Source organism: Molothrus ater, chromosome 18 (genome assembly GCF_012460135.2).
Source record: "Molothrus ater isolate BHLD 08-10-18 breed brown headed cowbird chromosome 18, BPBGC_Mater_1.1, whole genome shotgun sequence".
Lineage (NCBI taxonomy): Eukaryota > Metazoa > Chordata > Aves > Passeriformes > Icteridae > Molothrus > Molothrus ater.
The window spans coordinates 12,088,089-12,100,811 of NC_050495.2; the positions used below are offsets into that span (position 1 = coordinate 12,088,089).

General features: G+C 43.8%; 1 protein-coding gene across 1 annotated transcript; it reads right to left on the reverse strand.

Annotated features, from left to right (window-relative positions):
- Positions 1–988: 988 nt before the first annotated feature.
- Positions 989–10,889, reverse strand: LOC118693159 (solute carrier family 2, facilitated glucose transporter member 11-like). The gene is made up of 11 exons (XM_036393505.1): positions 10,794–10,889; positions 9,843–10,003; positions 8,852–8,976; positions 7,825–7,954; positions 5,913–6,061; positions 3,588–3,775; positions 3,138–3,248; positions 2,544–2,645; positions 2,141–2,216; positions 1,679–1,806; positions 989–1,195 (listed from the first exon to the last, which is right to left on the reverse strand). The coding sequence occupies exons 1-11, from the start codon at positions 10,887–10,889 to the stop codon at positions 989–991; spliced, it is 1,473 nt and encodes a 490-aa protein (XP_036249398.1).
- Positions 10,890–12,723: the final 1,834 nt, after the last annotated feature.

The window sequence follows — 12,723 nt, forward strand, 5'->3', positions numbered from 1 at the left end:
GGGGGCTCCTCTGTCCCTGACTCTTCATTCAATGAAAATCAATCCAGGCACAATCAGAAGGATGTGTTTCCCTACTCACTGCTTTTTATTTCCTTATCAGAAAACTGTAAAGTATGAAGAAGACAAAAAACTGTCATGTCATATAACAATGAACACAGATTTTTACCCAGTTTTATAATGAAAATGTGAAGTATTAGAGACCTGGAAAGAGAACAAGCAGTCACACACATGGATTAAATTCCCTCTTTTCTGTCTTATCAGTACCAGTCACTCTCAGGGCTCAATCCCACTGAAACCCAGTGTTCTCCAGGCTGAAGAGACACTGCACAGTCACTGCCAATGTAGAAGGAGAATCTGCACTCTGGATTTGCCCCCTCATGATTTCCTGCTGCTCTGCTCTCTTTGCTCATTGCTTTCTTTCAGTGCTGACATAGCCCTGTTTTTCCCAACAGAAGAATCTCCAAGACTGTAAACATGGGGGAACATTGCATATTGATTCTGCCTGCTGATGGGCAAGGCACTCTTCTTTCACTGCATTAAAGAGCTAAACACTTCTTTTCCTGTGAACTGAAGCTTCTTCTCAGGGCAAGCTCATCAGCACTGGCCTGTTAATAGGAGCAGATAATTTCAGTGTCAAAGTTCTGTCTTCTTTGCAAGTTTGCTGTACCTCTGGACCTTCCAGAGTCACTTCTGCCAATTGTGGAGTCCTGGTTTTGCCAAAAAAATAGCAGATCCTGTGTTTTCAGTTTATAACTGCAAGCTTGGAGGGACTGACAATGATCTTATTCTCTCTACAAACTGTATTTAATTTTTTTCTGCAGAGGAATTAATTCAGCTCATAGTTCAGGAGCTGGAGAGAACCACCAAGTTCATGCTGCACCTTGTACTGAAGGTGACTTTTTGGTGGATCTATAGATTCTCTCTTGCTTAGTGAGACTTTTGGGCACTAAAGTAAAAAAAGAGCAAAACTGAAGTGGAGGGGTTGTTCTTAAAGCCTCGTGACAGTCACCACTGAGCAGTTCCTCTGCTCTAGGGCTGCCTGCCCCTTCTTTCCACGGTAGTTCAGGCGGTTGAACTCCTCCTTGACCTGCAGCATGGTCTTTCCTTTGGTCTCTGGCAGCACCAGGAGTACAAAAATAGCCATGGACAGACAGTATGTCAGGAAAATGATGAAACAGAAATTACCAAGACCTTTCTACAGGAAAACAAAAAGAAAATTGTGTTCAGAAACATTTCTCTTGATTTCTTTCTCTTATGATATATATATATATATATATATATATGATGATATACAGTTATATATATGATATATATATCATATATATGATATAACTGTATATCATCATATCTTATGATATACAGTTTCTGCGTTTGTATTTACTAAAAGAAGTTGGTCAGAGACTTAATTGATATAAATCCTGCTTCAAATGACATCTGACAGTGTCAGTGCCTCTGTCACTGCATCTGTGCTGCCTGTGTCACTCTGACTTGTGCAGAGTTAGAAGCATTTTGTGGGTTTGCTACACTTCCAGTAAATACCTGGTTAAAATGGAAGAGGCCATCAGAGCTGCAATTAATTTGGGCTCTGTTGCATGAGGTGTTGATAAGAGAAGCATGCTCTGGGTTCAAGAGGGGCCTAACTTCCTCTGAACTGAAACAAACACCCTCCTTTGCTTACCACAAGGAAAGGGAACACAAGCCCAAGGATGAAGAGTTGGATCCAGTTTACAACACCATTAAAAACATAAGCAGCTGGTCTGTATGACTGAATAAATATTTCTGTGATCAAGGGGCATACGACTCCACCTGAAAAAAAGATTGAGGAAAGAAGGAAGCTTAGAAATTTTGCAAGATGCTTTCTTACCTCACACTTCATTTTGCCACATAAGTTCATGGCTTTAAGTGGCCTGGAAGTGTCTGAAGTGGGGCTTGGCTCTTCAGTGAAAAGGCATGTAGGAATGCAATAGGAAATGAATTTTACCTCCTACCACAGTACAGAGGGAAATACCAACACCTGCACTGAGTCAGAAGTAGGGATTCGTGCCCATGGTGGAACAGCTATGCCTGGGATCTCTCCTGAAGGCTGCAGTGAGGAAGGGATGAGTGGATAAATGAAACCATTCCAGTAGAAAATACCAACCTGGCCCAATGCCAAAGCTCATGATGAAAATAAAGACAAGTGCAACAGAGCAGTACGGTACCCAGAAAAAGGAGTCCTGCGGTAGGAAATGAAAAGCAAATAAAATTAGAAAATAAAATATCATTTATCTAGCTCCATTACAAATGCTCATCACTACAAAGTATGTCAATGTTTAACATAGATCTATCTCCTTTGCTTTCAGAAATGTCATGAGATAGCCTTGGCAGTGATCTTGGTCGTGTAAAGCTACTGTCTTCAATCCAGATGTACATGGCTGGGAACAGACCTCCATGAACATGATGGTTAGCCCCAAAAATACTCACTAAAAAGTGATTTGTGGGGAGGGAAACAGTCCTGAGATCTGTCATACAACAAAACATGGCACACATCAGAGGGGTCTTACCTGCAGTGAGAGTGTGACTGTGAGCAGCCCTAGAGCCAAGGCCATCACGGCGTAGTTCTTCCACAGCAGAGTCTTCCTCCCTGCACGCTCGATGAGGAAGCCCTGCAAGCAGGAGGAGATCTGCCAGCTCCCAGGGACAGCCTGAGGGCTGCTCCACCTCTGCCCTCACTGGGGAGCCTGAGCAGCTCCGGGAGCTGGGAGGGGCAGGGCTGCAGGGAGCATTGTCTGGGCACAGGGGCTCAGAGCTGGCAAGGGAGAGCCAGGCAGGAGAGCAGGGGGGGAATGCTTACACTGCTGGGATTCCTACAGCCCTGGGGCCTGCTGACTCATGACATCTGCCCTTCCTCCAGGGCGGAACTGGGACCCCCAAGTCTGGCCCAGAAAGTGATTTTCACAGAAAGACTCTCAGCTCTTTCCAGAAGCTCAATAGAAATGCCCATGTTTGCAAGGTGTGGGGAGAGGATTTTATCTGATTGGTTCCATGTTTGATTTGTTGCAAAAATTTGACTCCTGAAGCTCCATTTATAGTATTTCTAAAGATCAAAGTGAGCACTGTATTACAGGAGAACAAAATTCAGCCAAAAAGCCACTTACACACAGAACTGTGGAGAGGATCTCAGTGGTCCCAATCCCCAGGGAGACATAATGGGTTTGAGCAGGGGGGATTCCAGCCTTTGTAAAGATACTGTATGCATAAGAGTAAACCTGAAAATAATAGAAATTTGTGAAAGCTGTACACATGTGGCCATGTTTATATTAGTGTCTGTCTTTTTGGACAGAAAATAACTAACCAGATCTTAACAAAACAGAAAATCATCTTATCCTAACAGGGTAATTCACAGAAATGCCTTCAGAAGACACTTGCTAAAGCTCAGCTCTGGACTTATCCCAGGTCCCAAACTTCCAGGAGGAAAGATTGTAACAAGCAGTACCAAGAGCTCCCTCCTTAGGGCACTGCTGCAGTCCCTCCCAGCCCCTCGCAGAGGTTCCTTTAGCTGAGGAGCCTGCCAGCCGTGCAGGGGCAGAGCAAAGCCCTGCACGTACCACGTTGGCCCCGAGGAGCTGGATGCAGGACACCACGAGGAGCAGGGTGATGAGCTGCCAGCGCACGGCTCTGTCCCGCAGCAGGTCCCAAACGCTCTTGGCCTTCTCGCCACCGATGGCTCTCTGCTCTGACACCATGTCATTGATCTCAGCCAGATGGTCCCCGTCCCCCCAGAGCTGCTTCACAGCTGCAAGGAGAGGAGGAGAGGTGACCAAGCTCACCAGCACAGACATGAGTCCAGAAGGTGATTTCCTGCTTTGCAGAGTCTCTTATTAGAACTTCATGCTCTTTTCTTGCGTGAACTTCCTAGAGAGCTGGGCTCAGATATGACACAGGTCCAGATTTACCCATAAATCTTGACATGACCTCACCTGTGGCCACATTTCACAGAGAAAAGCAAAGCACAGCTTCCCAAAGATTTTCTAGAATTCATATTCTCTGAACTTCAGAGAAAAACAATTATCTCATTTACTGCTCCTGTGTTTTAGAACAAGTAGAATGCATTGTAGAAGATTGTCTACCTAAAGAGAACTGGTCATTAGATTCTAGTGTAAGTGTTATAATTCATTAACCAATTAAATCCATGTGTGTGTCAAGACTGTCAACTGACAGTCATGATATTCTGTGCAGTTGATGTAGTACTTGTGCAGTTTCAGTTTAGATGTAATGTAATATAGAATAATAAATAGTATATATTTATAATATGGTATTATTTATAATAGTATTATTACAAGTAATACAAATATAGTATTATTTGTAATATAGTATAATAGAGTAATTAATTACCCTTCTAATATCCATAGAGTCCTCCTCGTCATTTCTCCCTTCATTTGGGTTGCTTTAATTTCTGATACTCACCTTTGGCCAATAGCTGTTGACAGTCTTTCAATGTAAGTCACACTTACATTCTTACCAATCCTTCCCTGAACACCTTCCTGCTAAAGGTGCAGTTCTAGTGCACACTCCAAAACACAGACAAGATAAAATGACTCATACATCTGAAAAATAAGTTTACATTATGGAGTTCTATCTTTTGATAGTTAAGTACCTATTGTATTTGCAGGGAATGCCCTGACGAAGGCAGGAATGATGCATCTGACTCCATGTTCTCAGAAGGCTCATTTGTTACTTTATAATATTATATTAAAGAATACTATACTATACTAAAGAATACAGAAAAAATACTACTGAATACTAAAAAGATAATAATGAAAACTCCTGACTCTTTCCAGAGTCTCGACACAGCTTGGCCGTAATTCACCAATGAGACAAAACAACTCACAGCAGAATCCAATGGAACAATCACCTGTGGGTAAACAATCTCCAAACACATTCCACATGAGCACAACAGAGGAGAAGCAAATGAGATAATTATTGTTTTCTTTTTTCTCTGAGGCTTCTCAGCGTCCCAGGAGAAAAATCCTGGGCGAAGGGATTTTTTCAGAGAATGTGGATGCCACAGATACCCACAGTGGCTGCTGCTCAGTTGCTGTCAGTAGCTGCTGTTAGGGTTACTGAAGAACTGGAATGCTTACAGGTACAGCACGACAGTGCAGAGCCTCCCTCACACAGAGAAGGAACTGTGTCTGCACTCTGACTGCTCAGGGCAGAATCTGCATGGCTGGAAGTACAAGCTGTGTGTGATCACCTCCCTTGGAGAACCCTGGCAGAGGGTAGGGAAATACTGGTGCCAAGAGAGCACTAATATCCAAACATATTGTATTTGTGTTCTCCTCAGACAAAGGAGGGAATGATGAATCTGACTCCATGTTCTCAGAAGGCTAATTCATTATTTTATGATACTATATTATATTAAAGGATACTATACTATATTATACTAAAGAATACAGAAAGCATACTTACTCAATGCTAAAAAGACAATAATGAAAACTCCTGACTCTTTCCAGAGTCCTGACACAGCTTGGCCGTGATTGGCCAAAGAGTGAAAACAACTCACAGCAGAATCCAATGGAACAATCACCTGTGGGTAAACAATCTCCAAACACATTCCACATGAGCACAGCACAGGAGAAGCAAATGAGAAAATTATTGCTTTCTTTTTTCTCTGAGGCTTCTCAGCTTCCCAGGAGAAAAATCCTGGGCGAAGGGATTTTTCAGAGAATGTGAATGTGACACAAACACAGAAGAAGCTGACTTTCATTTAAGCTGAAGGTACTTTCAGAGCCAAAACACCAAGAGTCTTTTTCCCACCTGGACCTTTCTTCCAGGCTGACCTGGGGCTTTACAGTATTTTCCCCTTTTTCCCAAAATGAATACTTTAATACTTTCCCAAAATTAATACTTTAATGAATACATTTCCTTACCTTTGATGCATCCCTCCTTGTCCTTTAGGTCAATGAGCAGGTAGCGGGGAGAGTCTGGGAAGAAGGGGAGGGTGAGGAGCTGGACAAGGACAGGGACTGCATTGGCTGCCAGCAGAATGGGCCAGAGAGCCTCCACTCCAAGAACTTCTCTGGAACAAAAGCAGCAGGGAGAGAGGGGCTGAGGCACCATGCTGGCCATGTGAGCAGGGGCAGAACCAGGCTCATCCCCAGCCCTGCTGGCCGCAGTCCCTCTTGGGATCTTTAGCTGCTCAGAGTGACCCCGAGAAAAGTTTGAAAGTCTCTTTTCTTAGCCTGCTGCTTGAAGAAGGAGTCAGGGCTCTTCATTTCTCAGTCTCAAGGTTGTTCATTGTTTCTCATCTATAAAGAATTTTCTCCTGCCCTGCCGAGGTCCGTCCAGCAGGACAGTTCCAGGCACTCTGCCTGCCCCAGGGCAGGGTTATGTCTTTGTGCTAAAAACTACAATGTGTACAATGTTTACAATTCCTTTCCAATACCTATCACCTGTGTTAGACACTGAGCTTCTACTCTGAACCAATCCAAAAGTGCCACCATCACAGCAGAAGATGGAGGCCAAGAAGGAGAAAGGCTGGACACACCCAGTTCCCTCCATCTTGCCTCCTGAACCCCCATACCAAAACCCCAAAAATCTACTTTTCCACCCCATGATAACTTCACTATTATTCTACCTAAACTGTTGTGGCTTGCTGATCTTCATCTAAGGTTGGTGATTTGCTCCATGGGTCATAATCAAACCCACAGGTGTTTTGGGCTCTGTGCCAGGGCTTCTGAGCCCCCTGGCAGGGGTCCTGGCCGTCCTGGACAGCCAGAGGGATGTGCTGGGCTCCCACATGTCCCGGCAGCTCCAGCTAGGAGTCTCCAGCAGGGAGTGCAGAGGGGCCTCGCCTGCAGCACAGGAGCTGCACAGTGCCGGCTCCTGCTGCTCAGTGCTGGCACAGCAAGGCCACTCATGTCCTCCTGTCTCCTCCCTGTGCCCTCCTGTGCCCTCCTCTGTCCACCCGTGTCCTCCTGTGTCCTGAGGGCTCACAGGTGTGAAAAATGCGTATTTTACGATTGGCTTTGAGCAAATATTAAAATGAATATTATATGTGCTGTGTTAGGAAGTAATGCTATATTAATTCTCTTAAGTAGTGTGTTAAATATAGTTTTAGGTTAGAACAAAATGTTAAAATAGAAACTATGCTATGTAAGATACTTTTTTTCCTAAAGAAAGGATTTGCACTGAGATAGCAGCCACAGGACACCTGAATCTTTCAGAGAAAGAGAATTTATTGCTCATTATCAGGAGAAAGGAAGTTCTTCCTGCCTCACTTGGGCAGAATGATGCCATCAGGCTTATGAGCAAGAAGTTGACACTGACCAGACAGAATCCTGTGTTTGAATGGAATTGATGCATCATGGATGAGGTGTATGAATATGCAACAGGCTGTTGCTTTTTAGGGTTAATCCTCTGTTAACCTGGGTCCTTTTTCAGGCTTATTTTGCCCAGAAAAGGTACCCAGACATCCGTAACTCTTTATTTCTATTGTCTCATATTGTCCTAATTCAAATTGTCCAAATTATTATTACTCTAATTGTATTACTATTTTTATAACCATTTTATTACTATTAAACTTTTAAAATTTTGAAAACAAGTGATTGGTGTTTTTCACACAGGTACCAACAATCCCAGCACAGGCACTGAAGGAAAACCTGCAGGGGCTGATCTCTCTGCTTCTGATCCAAATAAGCTCCATTACCATTATTCCAAGATCCATGAGTTACCAGACTGGTACTGACTGCCCCAAATAGCAGCCCCTGGGCATGGGTGTAAATTGATACATGCATGTATTTTAATAACAGAAGAAACTGACTGTGTTTCAGACTCTCTTACCTGAGACCCAGAGCAAATCCTACAAATTTTCCAAGAGCAGAGAAGGTGGAAGCTGTTATGGCAATCAGCCCACGGAGCTTCCGTGGGGCACACTCCCCAGCATACATGATATGGACATTCTGGGTTAAACCTGCAGGGACAAAGCACTGTTAGGGCCAGGCAAACCCTCCCAGGTCTGGTTTTTGGAGGAGACCACTCTGGACAGTGCCTGTAGGGCTGGCTCTCAGATTGATTTCTATCTGCGCTGAGGATGTGGCTGCCTGACACGAAGCCCCATATCGTGGTCTTGTGCCTTTGCTAAATATTTCACTAAATAAGTATGGGCCTGTGAGAAATCTGTCCTTCAGCGGGCTGCCCTTCCCTTATATTGTTTCCTACAGCCCCAGCTACAGGCAGGGCTGTGGTTACTCCCTCTAGTCTTAGATGACATTTTTCAGTGGCTATGTGCCTTATTTTCTGCTTGAAACCACTGAGCTGGCAAATGCTGTACATTCTATTTGCTCAGTGAATTAATTAATTTTTATCCTCTCAATTTTTTTTTTCTGGTTGGTATTATCTTTATCCAACTGCTCAGAGATCAAAAGCGCTGGCAGAATGTAACCTTCTGAGGCATCTGGGAATTAGAATTGAAAATTCTAATTGAATTGCTTGAAAACCATTCCCTTGTCTGTAATGTGGAGGGCAGCATCAGCCACAGCAAAAAGCAACAGGAGCCACAGAGGCCAGTTCTCTATTGAGTGAGCATGCTTCTCTGAAATATTGTAGATTTTGGCTTTTTCAGAAGTTGGCAGTACCTTTTGTATGGACTAGAGATAAAGATACAAGAAAGAGAGATGGAGATGTCACACATTACTAATTTAATTATGTTTGTGGGTTCTTATTTAGCTAAAACTGCACTCAGCTATCATGTTCTCTGCAGAATGTAGTAAAAAATCTGTGATCTGTTTACTTAGGCTGGTGAGTCCTTGTGACCCTCAGTCACTGCTCTTCCCACTCTTTAATACCAAAGCTAGGAATGGCAATTTACCTCCACAGACTCCAGAAAATAACCTTCCAGCAATGATCATCTCAAAGGAGCCACACAGCCGGCTGAGTCCCATCAGAGCTGCACCCAGCAGAGCAGGGATGTTGGACAGCAGCATGGCCTTCTTCCTGGAATTCATTCAAATTAATGTGAGCATCAGTACTGCCCTTGCCTCATTCACAGCCTGACAGGGGTGGCATGAACTGTACCATGGTTACAGACTCAGTGCTGCCTTCTGAGATCAGCTGAACTAAATGGGAAATGGCAATGGGGAAATGTGACCGTGTTCACAGGGGTCTGAGGATGAGGGAAGAGATGAGGATCTGACTCCGTGTTTCAGAAGGCTGATTTATTATTTTATGATATATATTATATTAAAACTATACTAAAAGAATAGAAGAAAGGATTTCCTCAGAAGGCAGGCTAAGAATAGAAAAAGAAAGAATGATAACAAAGGCTCGAGTGTTGGATAGAGAGTCCGAGCCAGCTGGGCTGTGATTGGCCATTAATTAGGAACAACTGCATGAGCCCAATCCCAGATGCACCTGTTGCATTCCACAGCAGCAGATAACCATTGGTTACAGTTTGCTCCTGAGGCCTCTCAGCTTCTCAGGAGGAAAAATCCTAAGGAAAGGATTTTTCATAAAAGATGTCTGTGACAGGGAAACTTGTGCCAGACTGATCAGTTAGTTGAAGGTTTTGATGCCTCTGGTGGAGTCAATATCTTATGGAGCTTTGTGAGTGGTTGTCTCTGAAATTCTCTTTAAAACTTCTTGTATGACTTCCCTGGACTGGATTTGCTTTGGACTTTATAAGGGAGAGGGTGTGATTTTCCTTGTGATCACTGGCAGACTTTCCATGCTGTTCCTTCACTATACTGGTCTTTAATAGGAGACCCTGGGCTGCTCCCAATGCCACATTCTAGCAGTGTTTCTCCAGTTCCTTTTTCTGCAGTAGTGGCTGTAAACAGAAGGGCTGGTGTAACTCTGCCTACCTTCCAAACCGAACACACAAGTAGCCAGCACAGGAGGAGCCCAGGAGCCCCCCAATGCTGTAGATGGACACAATGAGGGACCACATCAAAGTGACCATCTCTGCACTGGGAGAGGAGCCATATCTCTTCAGCCAGGTCTCATGGATGAAACTTTGGATGTACTTTAAAAGAAAAAAAACCCAAACAATGGACTCAGTCAACATGTTTTTGCATAATTGCACTGCTTTTTTAATTCTCTTACCTGCTTATTGGTCTTTTTGATACATTTCTATCAATAACCTTGGTTGAAATCTTAGCCCCAACAGGAATTTTGCCATTACCATCCCTGGAGCTGATATTTTAGCAATGAGATCCAATGAATAAATATATCAGTATTAAATATAAGTTGTGAGTTCCAGTAAGGGAATAGTAGGCTGGTCTTCTGTTTCTGTGCTAAACCCAGATTTTTTCTCTCCCTGATCTTTTCCACTCATCTGTGGTGATAGTATGAGCTCACTGTCCTTGGTACCATCCAGGATGACAAACACCATCCCCAGTTTTCCTTTTCCCAGCTGCAGGTAGGAGTGCTGACCTCAGCTCTAGAGCTACACTCCTTCCCTACCCTATTTCACCTTACAGTCACTTGGAAATACTGTGGGTGGCCAAGCACATGGTACAAGGGACTCCCTGAGTGATGGAGAGAGGAGAATGCCCTGGGAGCAATTCCACTCAGAAAGGGGGAAATGGCTGACTTTATGGGTATTATTCACCCTTCCCTTTCCCAGTTCTGTCAGATCAGACAGAAGTTCAAACCTCACGAAACACAAGAGCAGTAGCAGCTACTCTTAGAACTAAGAAACCATGATAAGTCTCATTTTGAAGGCACAAGTAAAAAGCCATTGCAAATAGAGGCGTGAATGCCTGAGAACAGTGGAATACTGGTAGCTCACTCTTTGAGCTCTCCATGCTTACCTCAGCAGGAGAATTGATAATGGAGACCTGCAATCCATAGTGGAAGGTTCCAGTCATGCCCAGGACAAAAGCCAGGAGAAAAAGGTTGCGGCTCATTTTCTTGCAGGAAATAAAAGCAGCAAACAAAGAGGTAGAGCTATCCAGACATGCCTCCAAATGTGCTGTATTTTCCTTGGGAGCTCCAACAGTCTGAGCAATGCCACACAGCTGCCTCCTCTGAGACCAAGGAGCAATAGGAAAGCACAGCTACTGAAGCACAGGGCAGTGAGAATGCTGAGGAGAGGCAAAGCTCACAGATGCTTCCCAGAATCCAGTTACACACTTCACTGCTCCAGCCTTCAGCTTTTGCCATCTTAATCTGCACTGTCATAGTTGTGGGAGCATAGTGCAATGTGCAAAAGCATTTTGTGAACAATTCCATCTATTTGTCCTTTCTCCTCCTCCTTTCCTACTTGTTATCTCACCTAAATGGATATTTTGCTCAGTGACTTGGCTGAGACTAAATAAACATTTGGGGATTGAAGGGCATTCCTGCTTCCATAGTTTATTCACCTTTTCTTAGAACTCTCTGATAGGAGGTGTAAGAATCTAGGACTGCAACAGATGCACCTCAACCCCTCCCACTGCCACTGCTCCCTGTTACTGGGGTTATTCTGGCCAGCAACAGGAGAGTGATGCTGCACCTCTGTGCCTGGAATATTTCATATTCAAACCATGGCTGCCCAGCACGCACAAGCCAGTTTCTAATCAGGGCAATGTCATTGCTTGATTGGCATCAAACCTCTTCACACCAACTTGCATGCAAAGGTCATCACCCCCACTTGCAGTCTAGGTCTTTCCTGATGCTTTCTTTGGCTACTGTGGAAAAAGTTCCTTTTTATATAGAGAGCTAATATTTCAACACATCACTTTGTATGGGAATAAATCACATGGGACTCCATTTTCTTCATGGTGGAAAAAGGCCATTCTTTATTCACATAACTCCTTTTTATACATTTTTACAGACCTCATGTGGGACTCCAATTGGTTAGTAGTTTTCTTGCTAATTACTTTATTGGTTAGTAACAAGTTGTTATTCTCTATTGATTGGTCACTCAAACTCTTGATGTCTACCTGCAGGGAGAGTTGTTTGTGAAGGACAGTTTTCATTTTTCTATCTAACTGTGCAAAACCAGTTTATGCAGGTGTAAGTTATTTTTTTCACCCAGGAATAGATTGTTATGTTAACAAATTGCTCACAACAGGACTGCTTTCACATGGGAGCTTGCAAAATGCTGGCTTTGACAAGGCCAGCCACTGATTCCAGCAGAGCAGGCTTGATTTTATGAAGACTTTCTCTATGATTTTTCTACCTAATTGCAACAATTTTGTTCTCTCACACTGTTAGTTCTCCCTTTGGTTTTTCTGAACTTCTTGCTGTGTGGTTGCTGTGTTGGTCACTGATGCAGCTGAGGAGAGCTAGGGCAGCTGTGTGCTCCTGCCAGGGCTCTGGGGGTGCTCTGGCAGCAGCTGGGGACAGGAGGAGCTGCAGGAGATGAGTAAAGGACAAGGAGGAAGCACTGATGGAAGCCAAAGTCCAGGGACTGGTGCAAACTGGAGTGGGCTGGCTTGGACTGCCCAAGCCATAGGCTGGGTAATCAGTGATCACATCCACAGGAAAAGCTCCTGACTGCTACCTTGAGCCTCAACCCAGAAAAGTCTTTGAAGCCCTGCTTGGGCTGTGCATCCAGCTCTTATCAGCTGACTGATAATTGACTCTTTAAGAGTAATGGTCATTGGCTGAAAGTTCAAGTCTGTATCCTTGTAGTATATGGCAGATGCTAGGAAAGTTTAATGTCAGTTTGAAATCCTGACTGAAAAATCTTTAATTTTATCCATAATATTTGAAGGGCAGTGTCCAAGATGGTTCTGTTAAAGCTTTTACAAGTTA